The sequence below is a fragment of the Trichomycterus rosablanca genome, chromosome 1, assembly GCF_030014385.1.
Source record: "Trichomycterus rosablanca isolate fTriRos1 chromosome 1, fTriRos1.hap1, whole genome shotgun sequence".
Taxonomy (NCBI): Eukaryota; Metazoa; Chordata; class Actinopteri; order Siluriformes; family Trichomycteridae; genus Trichomycterus; species Trichomycterus rosablanca.
The window spans coordinates 63,174,918-63,197,252 of NC_085988.1; the positions used below are offsets into that span (position 1 = coordinate 63,174,918).

Below are 22,335 nucleotides of genomic sequence, written 5' to 3' on the forward strand. Positions count from 1 at the left end.
AGGTATGAGTGTGAGTATGTGTGTGTTAGAGAGAGTGAGTTATGTGTGTAAGACATCCGTTTAACCATCCGTATAACCAAAGTCAAATTCCTTGTGTGTGTGAGCATACTTGGCCAATAAAGCCTGATTCTGGTCTCTGCCTTGTTTTTGTTTTTCCACCCATTTTGGTATGTACACCTGTTTTCAGTTTTTCCCACCCGTTTTGATTTTTGCACTCATTTTCAGTTTCTTTCCAACGTCGTTGATGAGTTTCACCTGTGCCTTGTTTTTGCTGATGTATTTAAGCCTGTTTGTTTACACAGACCAGTGTGAGGTATCAGCACCATTTATAGCCTGTAGTGAGAGGTTCTTTAAATTGATTGATTGCCTTTGATCGCAACCACAGCCTTGTATCTTTGACCCTTTGTATAAGCCTCGTCTCCTACAGCTTGTTTATAGATTGACTGACTTTTGTGTGTTCTTGAGTCTTGAGTGTTCTTGTTATACAATGTCATCTAGAAATCTGGGACCACAGTAAAAGCTGTGCAAAGTAGACCAGAATTATTCTCAGCAGTGGAAAAAAGATAAGTATATTCCACCTATTCTACTTTTCTACTTGGTAAACATCCTGTTTAAAGGTTGACCTGAACCAATTATCTTGTGCTTTGCGACATGGCACATTATCATGCTGGATGCTGTGGCCATAAAACGATGTTCACGGTCATAAACAATATTTTAATGCAGTATGCTGTGGCAGGCTGTTTTTCTTTCCACACTGCGGGCTCTATAATAATATTCCTCACACCATTACACCACCACTACCTGCGTGAACTGTTGACATATGGCAGGTTGGGTCAATACATTCATGGTATTTACTCCCAATTTGACAACCACTACTTCACTGGCTATTTACTGGTGATATTTTGTTCTGCCTTTTAGGGGCCACACTACTATACATTACTAAGTCACAGTATGAGTTGCCGTGATAATTCACACAAATTGAATCAACCTGTGATTTAAATGATTTTGAATCCAGGTCTCAATGGATTGATGATTTTGGTTGTCATACACTGTTATTCCATTTTGTTCTCAACAAATTACACAGTTTATATCAGTAAAGATTTTCAAATGTAATTTTTCATTCATTGAGATCTGATGTGTGATTTAGGTATCTTTTTTATTGTTTATTTAGTAGAAATTTTGTAGCTTTTATTTATAGTATTGTTCTGCATTGAATAACTCTCCTGCAACTGAATCTTTCCCTTTAATATCTCAGGGGTGGGGTTACACCTGGTACCTTTGTTATGAGTCGCTTACCCCCCCCCTGTTTACGTTTTTTGTTTTTAAACTTTAGGGACTGTTGTTTGGCGGGTAAATAGTAAATGTAGACACTTTTTGGCATTTGACACCATTGACCATGGTATGCTCTTAACATACTTAACATACACACCATTGGACTCACTTATGCTGCTCTGGCTTGGTTTCAGTCCTATCTCACCGGCAGAACAGAGTACATCTTCGTTGGACATGCAAGGTCCCAGTCATATGCTGTGACATGCGGAGTCCCCCAGGGGTCAGTCCTGGGTCCCATCCTTTTCACCCTATACATGCCAAATTATAAAGCGCTATGGAGTTTCATTTCACTGCTACGCTGATGATATACAACTTCACATGAGAATTTACACAAATCCCCCCTATTTTGCTGCTCCCTCATCATCATCTTCATCAGCATCTCTTTCTGCCTGCCTTGAGGAGATAAATTTGTGGATGAAACTCAACTTTCTTTAGCTGAACAGTGCAAAACTGAAGTGATGTTGGTTGGCACCTCACCTCAGATCCAGTCATTCCCCATAACCAGTATTACATTGGCTGGTGGTCATACTATTTCTCTCTCTTCAACAGTTATCAATCTTGGCGTAAGATTCGACGCTCAACTGACTTTTAAAGCCAATGTTAAACATCTATGCAAGACTTCCTTTCATCATCTCAGAAGCATTGCCAAACTTTGTTTTACCCTCACCATCTCAGATGCTGAAAAGCTGGTTCACGCTTTTGTTTCCTCCAGCCTGGATTACTGCAATGCGCTTCTCATCGGGATTCCTACCAAGAGTCTCCAGAGATTACAGTATATCCAGAACAGTGTCTGCTGAGAGTACGGAAACAGGAGCACATCACACCTATCCTTCATTCACTCCCTTGGCTTCCTGTCTCTGCAAGGATAGAATGTAAAATTTCTCTACTTACATATCAGTGCATCTATGGAAATGCACTGCCCTACATGAAAGAACTTCTTACCCCTACAATTTCATCGCGATACCTCCGTTCTGCAGATTAAAATCTTCTCCACATCCCCTGAACTAAACTAAAAGTACCAATGGTGACCGGGCTTTCTGTTCTGCCGCCCCTCGTCTATGAAATGCCCTCCCCGACCATCTGAGGGCACCACAGACGATTTGAGAATTTTAAAAACGTTTCTTTTTACCAGATTTTAAGACTCTTAAATTACTGCTGATTCTATGATATATTACGTCTCATGATGCTATGATGTTTATATATGTTTTATATTTCATGATGTTTTATATTACTCTTTCCCTGTAGCACTTTGAGATTAGTTTCAAATGTAAAGTGCGTTATAAATAAAATGTATTATTATTATTATTAACATAATTAGGCTAATGATTAAAAACTATACTTAATTTAAAAATGTCAATAGTTCAGAACATGATAGGCATGTATCAATTAAAATTTTTGTACTTAAACTGATAAAGATCTAAGATCTATATAAAATCATCATAAGATCTAAATCTCTGCCAGTTGTCACATTATACCATAAAAAATGAAAATAAATTAAGTCTAATAGTCTAACAGTCAGGCGGCATGGTGGCTTAGTGGGTAGCACTGTCACCTCACAGCAAGAAGGTCCTGGGTTCGATGTGCGGTCGGGACTTGCATGTGCGGAGTTTGCATGTTCTCCCCCGTGTCTGTTTGGGTTTTCTCCGGGAGCTCTGGTTTTCTCCCACAGTCCAAAAAAAACATGCAGTCAGGTTAATTGGAGACACTGAACTGCCCTATAGGGGAATGGGTGTGTGTGTGTGTGTGTGTGTGTGTGTGTGTGTGTGTATATGTGTGTCTGCCCTGTGATAGACTGGCGTCCCGTCCAGGGTGTTACTGTGTGCCTTGCGCCCATTGAAAAGCTGGTATAGGCTCCAGAACCCCCCCCCCCCCCCCCCCCCAGTAAGTAGGTGAGTGAGTCTAACAGTCTGACGGCTTTATTTATGCATTATAACCTTAAAACGCATTATAATGATAATAATCGTCAAAGTGAAAATCTAACTTTTAAAACATCTGGTTAATTATTATAATTTAATTAGTAAAATATCTGTTTTGGATAAATAACCACTCCCTCCCGTACAACCAATCACCTTACAGATCACACAGGCTAATTGACCCACAAATCTTTACTACAGCTGTTCCTTGAGGATTTCACTACTATTAGTGCATGGCAAAATAAAACAAAATGGTTAAAAGGTTGTGGAGAAGCACAAGTTAGGAAAAGGATACAAAAAGATTTCAAAGGCTTTAACTATCCATATGAGTACTGTTCAGAGCATTATCAAGATTGGGTCATCCCTCCAAACTGGATTACTGAGCCAGAAGGATATTGGGGATATTGATGTCTTGCACATGACAACAATCTCACAAGCTTTACACACAGCTGGCCTGTATGGCAGAATGGCAAGAAATAAGCTGTGCTTGGAAGATGTGACAGAAGAGTGTATGTTCAGATGATACTAAGCAGTATGTTTGGAGAAACCCAAACTCAGCACACCACCAAAAATACACCACACATACTGTGAAACATGGTGGTGGCAACATCATGTTATGGTGATGTTTCTACTAAGCAGAAATTGGGCAGTTGGTCAGGATTAAAAGAAAAATGGATGCTGATAAGTACATCCAAAATTTTGGGGAAAATATGCAGCCCTAGGCTAGACAGCTAATGATAGGCATGAGGTTCTCCCAGTACTACAACAGCCCTAAGTAAAAACACTTCAAAAGACTTGAGAATAGGAAGCTGAATGTCCAGCTCACTGAGCTCAATATTTCATTGAGCTCAAACAATCCTGCAATGAAAATGGGCAAATATTCACCTATCTTTGGTGTGCAAAGCTGGTTGTAATTAAAGCAAAATGTGGTCTTTAAGCCTTTAATGGTCTCACCATGAACATAATGTAATTTCTTTGCATTTCTAAGTTTATTGGGACTATACCAACAACAAACAATTCATATTGTTTATGAGATGATCACAACAATGATGTAGCTTTCATAGATGATTTTTCAGCTGCTAGTTTTAAGGTGTAACACCTGTCAACCAAGGAGTAGATACGGCCCAGGCATGATTATTTAAATACAGCTTGTTTTTACCCAAGTATTTCCACTCAACGAAATGGTTAAGCAGACCATTAAAGGGTTACCTTTTTATTCATTTTTGGAACTGTTTCATTTTTTGTCATTACATAAGGCAGAATGTGTAAATAAAGCAGGAAAAAAAAAAAAAAACCATATTTTGTGATTTTTTTCATTTCATGCTCTAGGACAAAAAACAGGACTATTTTAAAAGAGCATGCTTTTAGGCACTGTATCTATTTTTATTTTATGGGTCTTCTCTCGTCTCCATGCTGGACAACTGCAACACCCTCCTGGCAGGTCTTCACATATCTGGCCTCAGGCCTTTGCCACTGATTTAAAATGCAGCAGCTCTCCTGGTTTTTAATCTATCCAACACTGCTACATTACCCCACTACTGAGATCTCTTTATTGCCTTCCTTTAGCTGCCCAGATTCAATTTAAATGCCTACCTACAAAGCCAATTTTTAACAGAGACACAGAATACAAGAAATATGAGTCCAAGTGGTATTTGGTAATAGGACAATACCAGCCAGTTCTTTAACTTTTCTACAACCCCAAATCAGAAAAGGTTGGGACAGTATGGAAGAATAAAAATGCAGTGTACCATTTACTTTGACTTTTATTTGATTGCAGACAGTTTGAACTCAAGATATTTCTTGTTTCGTCTGCTCAACTTTATTTCATTTGTTAATATACCTCCATTCCTGCATTTCAGGCCTGCAACACATTCCAACAAATGTTGGGACGGGGGCAATTTAGGGCTAGTAATGAGGTGAAAAAACTAAATAGTAATGTGATTACAAACAGGTGATGTCAACAGGTGATTGTAATCATGGTTTGGTACAAAAGCAGCATCCAGTATGTACCTCAAAGAAAGATTGGAAGGTATTTGCATATTTCTCCCTCCACAGTGCATAATAGCATTAAACAGTTCAAGGAATCAGGAGGAATTTCAGTGCGTAAAGGCCAAGGGCGCAAGCTAAAGCTGAGCAGGTCTAAAGCGCAAGCTAAAGCAGGTCTTTTTTGGAAAAAAAACTGGACGCCGTGTGCTCTGGACCAAAGACGAAAAGGACCATCCAGACTGTTATCAGCAACAGTCCAAAAGCCAGGGTCTGTCATGTTATGGGGTGTGTCAGTGCCCCTGGGAATGGTCATTTACACTTCTGTGATGGCAGCATTAATGCAGAAAAGTACATTGAGATCTTAGAGCAACATATGCTGCCTTCAAGACGACATATTTTCCAGGGATGTACATGCATGTTTCAACCAGACAAAGCAAAACCACATGCTGCACACATTACAAAGGCATGGCTGCGGAAGAAAAAGGGTACGGGTACTGGACTGGCCTGCCTGCAGTCCTGACCTGTCCCCAGCAGAGAATGTGTGGAGAATTTAACACAAATGGGACACGATAACACCTGAAACTCTTTGGGGATGTCCATGCATTTTTCAACAAGACAGTGCAAAACCACATGCTGCACACATTACAAAGGCATGGCTGCATACCCCGTACTGTTGCACATTTTAAGACGTGTTTGCAGGAAGAATGTGACAACATAAAACCTGAAACACTAAATTGCTTGGTATCCTCAGTGCCAAAACGTCTTTTCTGATTTGGGGTTGTAAGTTGTAAAGTTGCTTATCATACAGTGCATCCTGGTGCCATATTTTTCCATGGGTAAACAATGCACACGTGCCAGGCAATCCACATGATCTTGCAGAGAGCAGGTTTAATCAAACCAGTCATCCTTTTTCCATTGCTTCAATGTCCAATTCAGACATCTGCATTCACATTGTAGGTGATTTTGATACTGGACAGTTAAATTTGACACTGTAACTGCCTACTACGATCACCCTTATTAAAATTATCTGCTACAGAGTAGTTCCTCTGTTGGTGTGTACCAGACACCATACCTTCATGTACTTTAAAGTCTCGGATGACAACCTGTTGGTGATTCATGTTGTTGGGTATGCACCACAATTGTTTTTCTCTTTTACCTAATTGTTTGGCCTTAATGATTTGGCCACATATTAAAGTAATTTAAATCTTTACTTACATATCTGCTGCATTCAAAATGTGCTACTATCAGCTATACATTTATTATTATTTCTTTATGTCATGACATGCACAATTATTGCAAAATAGACATGTATGTTTTTAGTGGGTATATCTAAACTTGAATGAATACTATAATAGTTTGTATTATCTGTTTAATTCCTAATGGTTGCATAATATGCTCCAGGTTTATGTGTTAGTGTTAGTAAATGACTGAAGTAATCAGAAGTGTAATCATTCAGTTTATGTTTAAATAAAAGTGTCAGAGAAACTAGAAAATCCAACTGTGGGGTACAAACACGCACTGATAAATAGACACATAGAAAGGCATGCAACAGATTATTTGTTATTATTTTTGTCCCACCATGTGCTACTATTTTTTTTGCTCATTCTGGTCCTGGTGCTTCAATGGTTATTGCAACAACTTCACAAATACCTGTTTGATATGGATTTTAACTGGCCCACCCACCACCAAGTGGCAACAAGGTCACAGTATTAACCATCTGGATGATCTAATAAACAACCCACACACCTGTACAATGATAAGTGCAACTGACCAGCATAACCACCTAACACAAATTTCTACCTTATGAATTTTCTCTGTAGTCCAAATATTTAAAGAAGCCGTCACAGGAAGCAGGGCAGTTTTTTTTGTTACTTAGTTGTAAGGATTCATTTTAATAACTGTTGCTGAGAGAATGTCCCTTAAACAATGTCGTACAAACAACAATGGCATAGGAAACATGGGAGGTCAGGACAGATATGCAGTCACTCAACTTGAGTTGAGGACAACCTAAATACAGCATGAGCAACAATACACAGCGAACGATAAGAGATTAACTGCACCACAGTTAATCTAGTTCCAACACCCTATACAAAACTCCTTTTGCAAAAGAGGAAGCACAAAGATGTTCACAAAGAAAGCAGCTTTGTTTAAGCTTAGTTCAAGAGCTGCCTGATAACCCATCTTTGTCTGTGTGAGGGAATCCAATAAAGAGACAATGCTGGGTGTGCACAAAAGGAACAGCAAAACAGCAGAATGTCACAAAGCCCAAGGCTGCTTGAAGAGTAGCATTTGCTTTTGGAGGGCCAGATTGATGGGATACAGATTTTAGGCATGCACTTGCCTGTTTCTGATTTACATTTTGTGGACACATAGTAATTGGTACAGTATGTCACACCAGGTAACGTAGCACTAACCATTAAAAGTATGCATGTTTAACTTTCTATTTAAAATTTAATTTAGGTTATGTTAGATTTGTATATGTTTTATATTTCCTGCTTTAGTAAAACCCCAAATCAGAAAAAGTTGGAACAGTATGGAAAATGCAAATAAAATAAAAATGCAGTGTTCCTTACATTTACTTTGACTTTTATTTCATTGCAGACAATTTGAACCCAAGATAGTTCATGTTTTATCTGCTCAACTTCATTTCATTTGTTAATATACTTCCATTCCTGCATTTCAGGCCTGCAACACATTCCCAAAAAATTGGGACAGGGGTAAATTAGGGCTAGTAATGAGGTGAAAAAACTATATAATGATGTGATTTCAAACAGGTGATGTCAACAGGTGATTGTAATAATGGTTTGGTACAAAAGCAGCATCCAGGAAAGGCTGAGTCTTCTCTGGGCTCTGAGGCATCTCGGATGGACCATCACACAGTGGAAACTTGTATTGTGGTCAGATGAATCAGCATTCCAGGTCTTTTTTGGAAAAAAATGGACGCTGTGCGCTTCAGACCAAAGATGAAAAGGACCATCCAGACTGTTATCAGCAGTCCAAAATCCAGGGTCTGTCATGGTATGGGGCTGTGTCAGTGCCCTTGATAAAGGTCATTTACACTTCTGTGCAGCATTAATGCAGAAAAGTACTTGGAGATCTTAGAGCAACATATGCTGCTTTCAAGACGTCATCTTTTCCAGGGACGTTCATGCATTTTTTAACAAGACAATGCAAAACCACATGCTGCACACATTACAGAGGCATGGCTGCAGAATAAGAGGGTACGGGTACTGGACTGGCCTGCCTGTAGTCCTGACCTGTCCCCAATAGAGAATGTGTGGAGAATTTTGAAACGAAAAGTGTGACAATGACGACCCCGTACTGTTGCACAACTTAAGACGTGTTTGCAGGAAGAATGGGATAAAATAAAAGCTGAAACACTAAATCACTTGGTATCTTCGGTGCCAAAACATCTTTTAGGTGTGGTGAAAAGGAATGGCAAAATTACAAAGTGGTAAATGCTTTACTGTTCCAACTTTTTTTTTAAATGTGTTGCAGGCCTGAAATGTATGTTTATGGAATGGATGTTTATTAATAAATGAAATGAAGTTGAGCAGACAAAACATAAAATATCTCAGGTTTATACTGTCTGCAATCAAATAAAAGTCAAAGTAAATGTAAGAAGTGTTTTTTATTATTTCCATTTTTCATGCTGTCCCAACTTTTTCTGATTTGGGGTTGTAATTGACACTAAACCAATATTATACAAAGTACCCTATGCATATGTAAATTAATTCATACTTAAGTTTATGTGTATTATGTAATCAGTATTATTGTATTACTTTGTTTCCACAGTATGCTGTTTATTTATTTGATAATATGATGTAGTAACACTGTAGTAACAGTATCATAAAAAATTAAGTTGTCAGGTAAAGTAGGGGATCAAATGTCTGAGACCACTAGTGAAAAGGTTCTAATTTTGCCTCAGCTTGGCTCTTCTTGGCTTCTCATTAATAAAGGTTTTATTCTGGTCTTGCACAAATTCAGCCTTGCCCCTAGGAACCTGTTTCAAACTAGCCTCACCGTTTTCTTTATTCCAGCTGCCATTTGCCATTCTTTTTATAGGTCACTTGATGCTACCTTACCTTTGTTGAGTGACATTCAAACAGCCATTATCTCAAGAGTTGTTTTTGCCCTCTGATGGTCTGTTGCTTTGTCATCTTTAATGCCTACTGCTTGACCTTGTTCTTAAGAATTGTCATCTATGTAGTTTGAAGGATGGAGGCAATCTGATGCTCTCACAGTATTGCTTTGCAAATAAAGCCAGAATTGATTGTTTACTTTTTTGGCATTGCACTAGTTCTAGCACTGTTAATTGTATTAGTTCTGGCAAGACTAGCAACGTTTTGCCACATTAAATTAGATTTGGTTCAGGTGATCATTAAATCAGTACCTCATTAGGTAGATTAAAGTGTACCTGTGTTGGGGTTTAGCAGATACAGAATAGATAAAATATAATGTCACTTCAGATGAGACCCACTTAGCATTTGGCCAATAAAGCAAAGGGAATTATAGGGCTTTTGGATGATGAGCTTCACTGATTAAATCAATGAATCACTAACAAACTATGTCAGTTTACCCATAAGATGCTCTGTCTACCTGAGACAGCGAGGTAATTAAGAGTTATTGCATTTTCATCTGCTTACAAGGGATATTAATTTGAAAACGCAACCCCATACATAATTAGAGCAAAGTGGTTAATTGAAGAAGCTCATATCTTGCAGAGCTGCTTCAGATGCCTGTGTGATTCGAGGCACTGTACACTGTGTTTCTATAATCCAGTTCATTGGGATGTGAATTTTTAGGAAATTACTCTACCAGCCTTGTTGAGAAAAATGCTTTGCAACAATGGTCGTAACCTAATTTCAGCTCTGGCTATAGTTGTCAAGAATGCAGCCTCTGTGTGCTTCTGGAACTCATGCGCACCTGCCACGCCCATCTCTCGAGGAGCACTGTGAGTCTCGAGCCAACGCCCCTTTTGTGATTGGTCACCTGCTAATTAGCCACAGCTGCACCTTGTCTGAGGTGGAAAGCTGAAGGCATTTAAAAAGGCACCTTGGGGATCATTGGTTGGAGACTATTTTGCTTTTGAACTTGGTTTGGTTCGGTTCCTTGCTTATGTTTGCTCCTGTCTGTTTGCTCCTGTTTGTTTGCTCTTATTCATGCCTTGTTTAGTCTTGTTTCTGTTTGTCTTAGTCTAGTTCTTGTTCAGCTTTGTTCACGTGTGTTTAGTGATTCTGTCTTGTGCCATATTGTCTATTCATGTTTAGCATTAGCTTAGGGTTAGCCTTTAGATTAGCTTTAGCATTGTTCATGTTTATATTAGCGTTACCATTTAGCTTAGCATTTAGCATCCGTCATGTGTTTGTCTGGTCCTGTTAAAACTTGTCTTATGTCTGTTGTTATTATTAAATTGTATCTTGTCTCGTCTAGCCCAAATTTGTTCCAATAGTAAACATGTATACTACCAGAGCTACCAGTAAAAACTGCCCCTTCAGGTTAACCCTTACAACCCTAGCTAATTTCTTTAGCTACATTTTCTCCCCTTGGTTTGACCATTTGCATTTGTTGAAATTATAATGGTTAGACACTCAATGGTGCTATATACTGTATGGGGTTTTTTTTTCGTCCTAATGGTTATTGCCAAATGCTTTTTACAGCCTTTAGGAAAAACCCTAGACATTTTATTTAAGTCAATTTAATTGTAATAATTTTAATATAATGTACTGTAGAATAAATGAAAAGATGGATCATCTATTAATTATTTTATTAGTTTAATATAGAATAATAAATGATTATACCCCCTACTTTTCTTTGTTATTGAATATCAATTGAATTAGCACGGAAAATTACCTCTCTGGTGATTGATTCCTCAGGGCAGCACGATGGCACAGTGGGTAGCACTGTCGCTACACAGCAACAAGAACCTGGATTTTATTTCCCTGCTGGGAGACCAGGGTCTTTTCTGTTTGGATTTTGCATGATCTCCCTGTGTCTGTATGAGTTTTCTCCAGGGACTCAAGTTTTCTCTCAAAAGTCTGAAAATAAAATACTGGCTTTTTATGCCAATTTATTAGGGGTGTCCATAATGTTTACCACAACTGTAAGTCCACCTCTAAATGGCTGAAAAGACACAAAATTAAGGTCTTGACTTGGATTCTATTGAGATGCTGTGGCAGGATTGTAAATGGGCAGTTTGTGCTTGAAAACCCTTAAATGTAAACAAATTGAAACAATTCTGCAAAGAAGCGTGTGTGAAAGACTAAATTATTGCACAAATTACATTACTAGTTATTTGGTTTAGTAGGGGCAAGAACTTATTCACTGCTTCCTCAGCAAACTTTAATTTACTTTAGTACACTTAGACAGCATTCTAAGAACACTATTCTGTTAAAATTCTGTTAAAACAAAATCATAGGAGGCGCTTAGGTGGCGCAGTGGTAAAACACGCTAGCACAGCAGAGAATTCAAACACATCGTTTCGAATCTCAGCTCTGCCATTCGGCTGGGCTGGGTGCCTACATGAACAACGATTGGCTGTTGTTCACACGGGGGAGCTGGACCAGGGCTCCTCATAACTGATGCAATTACAACCTTTGCCGGCTGATTGATGGTGCCTGCACAGAGTCAAGGAAGAATGCGTTGATCAGAGTGTGGCTCTCTGATCCGCATACGAACTCACCTCATGCAGCTAAAAAGATGCAGTCGGAGGGGGTGTGTGTCAGTTGTGGGGCTCCTCAGTCAGCAGTCGAGGGTTGTATCAGTAGAGGGGAAACATAATGCAATCAGGGTAATTGGACACGACTAGATTAGGGAGAAAATTGCAAAAAATTTTATAAAAAAAAAAAAAAAAGAATAAATAAAAAGCATAGGTAAACAGAATTGTTTTATTGTTTTCCTAAAAGACAGATTGGTAAAAGCAAGTTACTTTCTATTTAGGTGCTTAGTTAAGACATTTCTACATCAACACACATTACTGACTGACATGTAATAATGTGTGTCAATACAAGGATGACATTTTTGTGGAAAATTATTTTTTGCAGTCATCCTATAATTGTATACATACATGGACACATAATTAACATGCAAATAACTGTTAAATTACACACACACATGCACACTCAACAGCGTAAAATAAAGCCTAAATGAGAAGATGAGTCACAGAGTAAAAGCAATTTTGGCTTCTAAAAATCTTTGGGTTTCTAAAATAAAAGCAAATGAAGTCATAAAAAGTTCAAACAAAGAAGAAGAAAAAGAGGAACAGATGAGGAGGCGGGAAGTATGCTTTGGATCTTTTGCTCTGTTATGGACCCGTCCTCTGTGTCATTTCTCCTGGATTAGAATTCCGGCTCATATAAATAGAAGAGGTATTTTTAGCCCTTTGGAGTCAGTTCTCTTCTTCCTGCGCTAGCGTTTCTGAAAAGTATTAATTACCAACCATCAATTCAGCCTAATAATATGCTTATTAATGCTCCCAGTGCAAGGGAGGGTACCAAGCACTGATTGATAAATTTGGTGCGTTACTAGCTGAGACCATTAAAACCACCATCAGAGTGGGCACAGGCTATTAAGAGTGAAATTTAAAGGATTATGAAGGTATTCTATGTGCATAGTAACAAATCATTGAAAGCAGCCAAAATAAACTGTGTGTGTGTGTGTGTGTGTGTGTTCCAGATGGTCTGAAGGACGGAAAAAACTAAGCATTAATCATTATCCCAATGCCACACCATGCAAAAGAGCAATCAGGACTTAATCAGCACTTCACATAAATGCTGTCTTCTTATTCAGACCTTCACACCAAGCTTTTTCACTGTTCAACACAAAAAAGTTATGTTTTAATATACTAAATATTACCAATACGAAAATTACTATGAGATTGTTAGACATTCCATTACAAAACCAAGGTAGTTAATATGTTTCACTTTCCTTTTTGCAGTTATAACAGCCTCTATTTGTCTGAGAAGACTTTCCTAAAGATTGTGGAGTGTGTCAGTGAAAATTTGAGTCTTTTCAATCAAAGAGCGTTTATAGAGTCAATCAGGGTGAGGCTGAAACACTAACACTCAATAATTTGGAGTACTTGGGGTCCCATACTTTAGTTATGTAATGTATTTCTCCTGTTTTTTAATTTTTTTTTACTTTTTTCCCCAATTTTCCTCCTAATCTAGTCATACCCAATTACCCGATTGCATTATGCTTCCTCTCTACTGATGTTGATCTCCTTAAGAGTCAAGACTGACACACCCCCCCTCCGACACATGTGCAGTAGCCGACTGCATCTTTTCACCTGCACAAGGCGAGTTCATATGTGGATCAGCTTTGTGTATGGAGAGCCACACCCTGATCAACGCATTATCCCTCACCTCTGTGCAGGCACCATCAACCAGCCAGCAGAGGTCATAATTGCATCAGTTATGAGGTCCCGTCCGGCACCTCCCTTGAACAACAGCCAATCGTTGTTCATGTAGATGCCCAGCCTGCCAGATGGCAGAGCTGAGTTTCAAAGCGACGAGTTAAAAATGTCAGCTCTGGTGTTTCTCCAGTTTTCTAAACGTTTTTTTGGAGTTAATATTATTTACCTTTTGTTTGTTTATTTTAGGTTAGGGCAGCATGGTGGTGCAGTAGGTAGTGCTGTCGCCTTACAGCAACAAGGGGCTAGTTTTAATTCCCTGGCCAGTGGAATTTGCATGTTCATCACAATATTATTGTGTGTGTTTGCCCTGTAATGGACTGGTGATCTGTCTGAGGTGTTTCTTACCTTTTGCCAAATGACCCTGACCAGGATAAAGTGGTGGTAAAACAGTCAATGAATGAATGTTTGCACTTGTGTTCATTATCTAATATCACAGGTATGAGGCTACACCTGTCTTACTGCCTAATGAAGCACTTAGAATACCCAAAAATAGTCACAACATTTTAGCAGTTTTCTAATACTGTTGATAAAAAGAAAGTGGGCTACTACATCAACATTGTTTTAAGTACAGCACCTGTCTTAAATATGAATTGTTTGATGGACTTTCTAAAATAAGCCATTACAAATATGTACAGACAGATAATGACTATTGGAATTGGGCTTATAATAGCCTGTAACCAATTAAGTAATTTTCCTTGGGATAAATAAAGTATCTATCCATCTATCTATAATGCTGAATAGTATCATAGTATTGGGGACCTGGGTATGATTCTAACCCAAGGTTACAGTTTACACTTTTGTTCTTCCTGTGCCTCTGTGTATTTTCTCTGGATTTCACACTTTCCATTTGAATCCTAAAATATACTGAGGTAATTTGGCTACTCTGTATTGCCCATATTTTAAGTAAGTAAATGTGTGTAGTGTCCTGTGAAAGATTACCACCATGACTATTCTCTTGCACCAAACATTTTCAATGCATATTTATGACCTGCATTCTCCAACCATAGATTTATAAAAGAAACCTGGGCAGGATCTGAAAACATTTATATTTCCACTGTATTGAACATATAGAATTATCATTCTGTTTTGCGTGATATATATTAAGAGATAAGGGATGAACATCTAATTTCCTTCGGGATCAATAAAGTATCTATCTATCTATCTATCTATCTATCTATCTATCTATCTATCTATCTATCTATCTATCTATCTATCTATCTATCTATCTATCTATCTATCTATCTATCTATCTATCTATCTATCTATCTAATCTATCTATCTATCTATAGTCCCTGCTGCCATCATGTGGAGAATAATTGAACTGCACTTAAAGGTTGCTGGAGGTCATGGCACTCTGGGTCCAACTCTAACCCAAGTGAGGCTTGCAAGTCTTTTCTACTCTCTCTTTCTTATGAACACACTTTCTGAGTGAGAGCAAGCCTGAGGCTTTGAGTGAAATCTGGCCCAAGGTTGCATAAACTGCCAGAGGCTAATTTCCTGTGTATTTATTAGTACGTATCATTACTCACTTTAATAATTTTGTCTGCATCTGGCAGTGTAACAGCTGATATCCTTCACACTGCATCAGTTACAGTCTCGTTTGCCTTAATGATTCATGAGGTACATGCAGTATTATCAATTATTGTTTGTTATGCTGCACATATCTGTCCCGTCTCTACACCGAGTGTGTGTGCCCGCGCAGTGCGCTCGCATTGAAATGAAAATGCAATTTATCATTGTGCCCACAATCGGTCCTTAAATTTCCCTGTCATCAGGGTGGCCGATTGCATTTTCTGATAGCACAACTGGTCCCCTCTATTAAGCTCAGGCTGTCCAAAGTGCCCATGGAAGGAATGTGAGAGAAAAAGCATTTAAGATGCAGACGTGCAGTAAGCTATCGGGATTACAATCAGCAATCAATCTATTCATTCATTTTTATTAATCAGTCCATCCTAGTCAGGATCACAATTGGTCCTGCACCTTTGGGAAATACAGATGGCAACACAGGAATACACACTGGACATTGTGCCGATCCATCACAGGGCATAACACACTAACACATTTCCATCCTGACTCTCATGTAAGGACAATTTATACTACAAAATGTCATAAAAACATGCAGAATTCCCACACAGTGACAAGAACCCACAATTTTAGGTACCATGTTGTTGTACATCACCCATTCTAAGAACTAGGGGAAGGAGTACATTTCCTTCTTTTTTCTAGGGTTAGGGTTAGGGTCATTTTTAATTCACTATAACTTTAATTGCTAGAATGTATTTATTTCTTTATTAGGATTTTAACACCATGTTTTACACACTTTGGTTACATTAACGACAGAAACGGTAGTTACTCATTACAAAAGAGTCATCAGTTTACAAGGTTAATGTCAAACACAGTCATGGACAATTTAGTATTTCCAATTCACCTCAACTTGCTCGTCTCTGGACTGTGGGAGGAAACCAGAGCTTCCGGAGAAAACCCATGCAGACACTGGGAAAACATTCAAACTCCACAAAGAAGGACTCGGACTGCCCCACCTGGGAATCAAACCCAGGACCTTTTTGTTGTGAGGCGACAGTGCTACCCACTGAGTCACCGTGCCGCCCAATTGCTAGAATTTAATTAAACTAAATTGGTTCAAGGTTTAGGTCTAAGTTTTTATAAAATATGTACATTTGAACTTTAATACAAATATGTTGGAGCATGTGTGCACAGGTCCTGTCCACAGTTAAGCAAGCCTAACTTTGCTATTGGTCTAAAAGCTGCAATGCAGGGAAACTTATTTAACATGTGTTAATGATCACATAGACAAGTGGGGTGGCATGGTGGCTCAGTGGGTAGCACCGTCATCTCACAGTAATTTTAATAACCAAACAAATATAAAAAAAAAGTGAAAACACTGAAATCACATGACTGCAGTCACATTCATATCTATTACAACTGTATATAAACTGTAGACTTTACCTGTATTCGGCTGCTATTATGCAAATCTTAGCAAATACTGTAATGGAGAGACTTGTACTAAAACTTCACTGGTTTCTACCTGTGAGCAATATACTTTTGTCGGTTTGGATAAAAACAGCATGTTAACCATAAATAGCATACATTTCTAGATCTGAAATGCTGGTATTTTCACTGCAGACACCAATTATTGCATTGTTTTAATGATATTCAAAATACATTGTGATTATTCTGCATACAATAATACATAATTTGGAGGGGGACTATTAACAAGCTGCTTAAAATTGCTTTTAATTGTGAGTAAATGAGTTAATTGTCAGCCATTAACTAGATGGTTAGCCAGTAATAAATGGCACTTTGTCACGGGTATATTTCCACCTTGTGCCTATAGTGTTTTATTGTAGGCTTCAGGCCCAAGAATATCCTGATTAGAATACATAAAAATTAAATTGATTGCTGCATTAATAAATAATTTAAAATTTGTTTTATGTTGTCAAATGATGGCTAAAAAACCTTAAAGTGTGCACCTTATATGATCAGAAAACTAATTAAGCTGCTCAGGTGGCGCAGCGGTAAAACACGCTAGCACACCAGAGCTGGGATTTCTAATACATTGTATCGAATCTCAGCTCTGCCATCCGGCTGGGCTGGGCGGCTGCATGAACAACGATTGGCTGTTGTACCAGGGTTCCTCATAACTGGTGAAATTACGACCTCTGCTGACTGATTGATGGCGTCTGTGCAGAGTTGAGGAATAATGCTGATCAGGGTGTGGCTCTCAGTGCACAAAGCTGATCCACATATGAACTCGCCTTGTGCAGGAGAAAAGATGCAGTCGGTACTGCACACGTGTCGGAGGGGGCGTGTGTCAGTTGTGAAGCTCCTCAGTCAGGCCTAAAACACGCCCTGACAAGTTTTAACACTAATCATTTAAAAATATATATTCCACAAACACATGAATAAGTCAAAAGCAAGAGATGCACAAAACTAGGAAGATTAAACATGGACTAGGACCTAGAAACATAAAATAACTCAAAGTATTTGAATTAGAGACAATTTGCACAACAATGACTTCCAGCAAACAAAGGACAGTTAAATAATGAGAGGTAAAACCTGCCTTCACTCAGTCTTAAATGTATCATCATAAGGGTCCGGAAGGAGTCGAGTCTAGAACTAAAGTGCAAGTGTGCAAACATCCTAAGGGATGCAAAGCAGGAGGAGCAATATCATGATGTATTTAAGTTTGTTTTTGCTATGCGTGTGTGGTTAAAAAAAAATGTGATTCCTTATTTTTAAGGAAAACCTTACATAAATGTTTGTGCAGTTTGAAAAACAACCCAGCATAATGTTGCTGCTAATGAGAGAAACATTAGTCCATTCTGTATCTTTTCACATTACACCAGTCGCCCGGAGCACCATATCAAAGACTCATATACACATGGCTTGGAGCCATAAACACACCTAAGTATTTGTCATTTTCTTCAGAGGTTAGTGTCTGATTTAACAGCTTTTTTAGGACCGGCTTTAGACACAAACAGGTCATTTGTATGATGAAGTGAACCTCTTAAACCTCAAACCCTCCTCCAACATCTAATGGTTTTTTGCCTTGCTCTGTTCTCTGGCTTCAGCATAATGAGGAATTGATTTGTGCAGAACACTGACCCGGAGGCAGAAATATGCAGGTTTAATTTGCCAAGCCGAGCCAGTATGCCGTGATCATTTACATCCTTATCCAAAATGATCTCACGTCCATTAGACATTTATCTCCTGATCTTTGTATTGAAAGGATTTCTACTTAGCAGGTCTGCACTTGCAGGTTCGGGAATAGATGGATCATATTTTAGATGAGAAGCTATTTGTTTACTTCTTACAGGCACACTGCCAATTTTCATAAAAATTACAATAATAGCACAAAAACTTTCTATGAAGAAATTGCTTTCTGAGACATCTAATATAGAAACAATGTGAGGATTTTTTTAGAATGTTGTGTTTATATATGCTCCTTCCACAGATGTTCGATTGGATTCAGGTCTGGGCTCTGGCTGGGCCACTCAAGGACATTCACAGACTTTCTCTGAAGCCACTCCTTTGTTCTCTTGGCTGTGTGCTTCGGGTCGTTGTCATGTTGGAAGGTAAACCTTCACCCCAGTCTGAGCTCCAGAGCGCTCTGAAGCAGGTTTTCTTCAAGGATCTCGGTGTACTTAGCTGCATTCATCTTTCCCTCTATCAGGACTAGTCGCCCTGGTCTCACTGCTGAAAAACACCCCCACATCATGATGCTGCCACCGCCATGCTTCACTGTAGGGATGGCATTAGCTAGGTGATGAGCGGTGCCTGGTTTCCTCCAGATGTGACGCTTGATATTCAGGCCAAAAAGTTCAAATTTGGTTTCATCAGACCAGAGAATCTTGTTTCTCATAGTTTCAGAGTCCTCTAGGTGCCTTTTGGCAAACTCCAAGCAGGCTGTCATGTGCCGTCTGACCACTCTACCATAAAGACGTGATTTGTGGAGTGCTGCCTGGATGGTTGATCTTCTGATAGGTTCTCCCATCTCCACAAGGATACACTGGAGCTCTGTCAGAGTGACCCTCGGGTTCCTGCTCACCTCCCCGGCCAAGGCCTGTCTTCCCCGATCGGTTCCAAACTTCTTCCATTTATGAATGATGGTGGCCACTGTGCTCTTCGGGACCTGTAAAGCTGCAGCAATTGTTCTGTACCCTTCTCCAGATATATGCCTTGACACAATCCTGTCTCTGAGGTCTGCAGATGATTCCTTTGACCCCATGGCTTGGATTTTGCTCTGATATGCACTGTCAACTGTGGGACCTTATATAGGCAGGTGTTGGCAATCATGTCCAATCAATTGAATTTACCACAGGTGGACCCCAATTAAATTGTAGAAACATCTGAGGCAAGGAAATCATCCTATACCCGTTGACCTTTTATGTCAATAGAATGATGTCCTCTCTCAGCTTTTGGTCTTTCACTGACAACACTTGCAATTCAGAAAAAGGTTTAGAGATTTGGCAATTTAGAACCAATTTTTCAAGGAGAACTTGTTGAAATTGTAACCAGCAGGAGGCATTTTTTTCAGAAGATTAATTAATGTGGGACCTACCTAATAATAATAATAATAATAATAATAATAATAATAATAATAATTATAATAATAATAATAATAATATACAGGCAATACAGACAGCACACACTGTTGAATGGCCAAATAGCAAATAAAATTTTAATATACCTGCATAGAATTACAAACGACAGGCTAACATAACAAACAAATTTTCATACACGCCAATAGTTCATACATATAAAATCACTATAAAATGACACTCTTTGATACTGCTCTGCTTAAACATTCAAACATTATCTTGATAAGTGGTATTAAAGTATGGTAACACTTTAGAATATATAACACAGTAATTCATTCATAGTGAATAAGTGTGCATGTAAGTGGTAAATGCAGAGTTGTATTTGTGACATTGGCAACCAGTAAGCAGCTTAGGTTCTAATGACCAATTCCTAATTTTAAAAAGCACTAACAACTTCTTGTTATGAAGCTGGTACCTTTAAGTATATATCATTTGTATCTTTTATGCATGTATTTTTAAACGGGTGGAGTGCTGGGTACAGGGTATTGGCTGGGTACTGGCTGGCACTCAGCACAAAAAGATCAGACCCCATGCATCAAACTTTATGGATACACCAAAAAAATGAAAATTAAGTAAATGTTTCCATAATTATTAATATACTTATTCTGTATTAAATTTTATTTGCTATATTTGTTCTGTTAAAGAGCTAATAAATACAATATAACAATTTTACATTAAATAGAATCAAATTCATAAATTATATGTTGCTTTAACAAAAAGGTTAAAAATATAACAAAAGTGTTTATAGTAAATTGTTATAACAAGCTGCTAATGTCAACAACTGCTACATTTACTAATTAAATACACACCCATCTAACCTTAATTTGAGCTACATGTTCTAAATTCTTTGTTTATGCACTTTTCTCCCCTTTTAGCGCATCCAATTACCCGATTGCATCATGCTTCCTCCACCAATGTCGATCCCCTTCCTGATTGAGAACGAAGCTAAGCCACGCCCCCTCCGACATGTGGGCAGCATGCCATATGCATCTTGTCACCTACACTTTGACGAGTGCAATGCAGATCAGCACTGTGTACGGAGAGACACACCCTGAGAGCACTCTTTTCTCATCTCTGTGCAGGCGCCATCAATCAGCCAGCAGAGGTCGTAAATGCATTAGTTATGAGAGAGATCCTATCCAACTTTTTTAATATCCCACCCCTATCTGAACAACAGGCCAATCGTTGTTCATGTGGCTGCTCAGCTCAGCCAACAGGCAGAGCTGTGACTCGATACGATGTATTCGAGATCCCAGTTCTGGTTCCAGCGTGTGTATTTACCGCTGCGACACCTGAGTGGCTCATGTTCTACATTCTTATCCAATTTCTATAGTGCGAGGTCATGCCATACTGTGTGTAGAAGCTGCAGGACAATCAGAACAGGATTATCTCAGGTTTAAGCTTAAAACATGCTTCTCATCAGCCTTTATAATATTTTACCACAGAGAATAATATTGGCATTTTGCTTTTTAGTGTAATAGAGCAGATTATGCTTGTTCTTGCAAAAATAAGGCACGCTTCATCAATAAAAGAAAAGGTAGTCTAAATAAATAAAAAAATAAACTTCAAAGTGGTTTCAGTCATTAAAGGGTAGTAGATTTCTAACAAATGTTAATGCTAATTTGTCAGACCATATCTATTAAGCTGAACATTCATCCATTCTCTAGAATCACAAAAATAAAAAATACAAAAACTATCAGCAAAAAAAGAGTCAAAGATGTAACACTAGTGAATAAACAACCTTGTAAAAACAGTGAGGATAGTATGCAAACATGGAGAATGATTGGCATAAAAGCTCAGCAATACCATGATGTGATGTCATCTTGATTTGTTTACAGCAACAAACAAACATCAGTGAAATGATTTGGTAATATCTGTGATTACTGTCTTTCCTCCGGGAGAGACAGTCGAGTCTCTGCATAGATATTAGGGAGGGGGTTCAGTGAAGGTAAAGCATGTCCATTTTAAGGCACTGTGACATGAAAGGGACTGCCAGGTACCATCTCATCACCCCATTTAACAATAAGGATATAATCTCCTTTCTCCTTGACCGTGTAGGTGACGTTATACATCCTGTTGCCCATGTGTTTGACGTAGACCTCCTCACATGGAGTCTTTGGCCCGTGCACACCAACCATCAGCATGTTTGTCCCTGCAAAAGAAGATAGTATTTAATGTCTATGTATATTCATGCACACCAAAACATAAAACAAAATTTAGATTTATCTTTAGCTTTATGGTGAAAAAAAAAACATTAGAAACAAAGCACTGGAATTAAAGATTAAAAGTGCAAAATCTTGCTGACATCTGTTCAATATAACATTAAACATTTTTATTTTGATTAGTGGTGACTTCTTGAATAACAATACTATACATATACTATATGTACTATATGTTTACTATGTATACTTAATGCAGTTCACTACTGCATCAAGACGTGCAACCTGCAACTGTATTATGCAAAGAGAAAGCCATATGTTCATTTTTTTTTGCACATAAACGCCAGTGAGCGGGCGGCACGGTGGGTAGCACTGTCGACTCACAGGAAGAAGGTCCTGGGTTCGATCCC

General features: G+C 38.5%; 1 protein-coding gene across 1 annotated transcript in view; it reads right to left on the reverse strand.

Annotated features, from left to right (window-relative positions):
• Nucleotides 1-21,287: 21,287 nt before the first annotated feature.
• Nucleotides 21,288-22,335, reverse strand: part of flncb (filamin C, gamma b (actin binding protein 280)) — a 139,609-nt gene continuing 138,561 nt past the window's right edge. Inside the window, exon 49 of the mRNA XM_062994728.1 lies at nucleotides 21,288-21,918. Coding sequence (XP_062850798.1) covers nucleotides 21,731-21,918 — 188 coding nt within the window. The 3' untranslated portion in view covers nucleotides 21,288-21,730. The remainder of the gene's footprint in view (nucleotides 21,919-22,335) is intronic.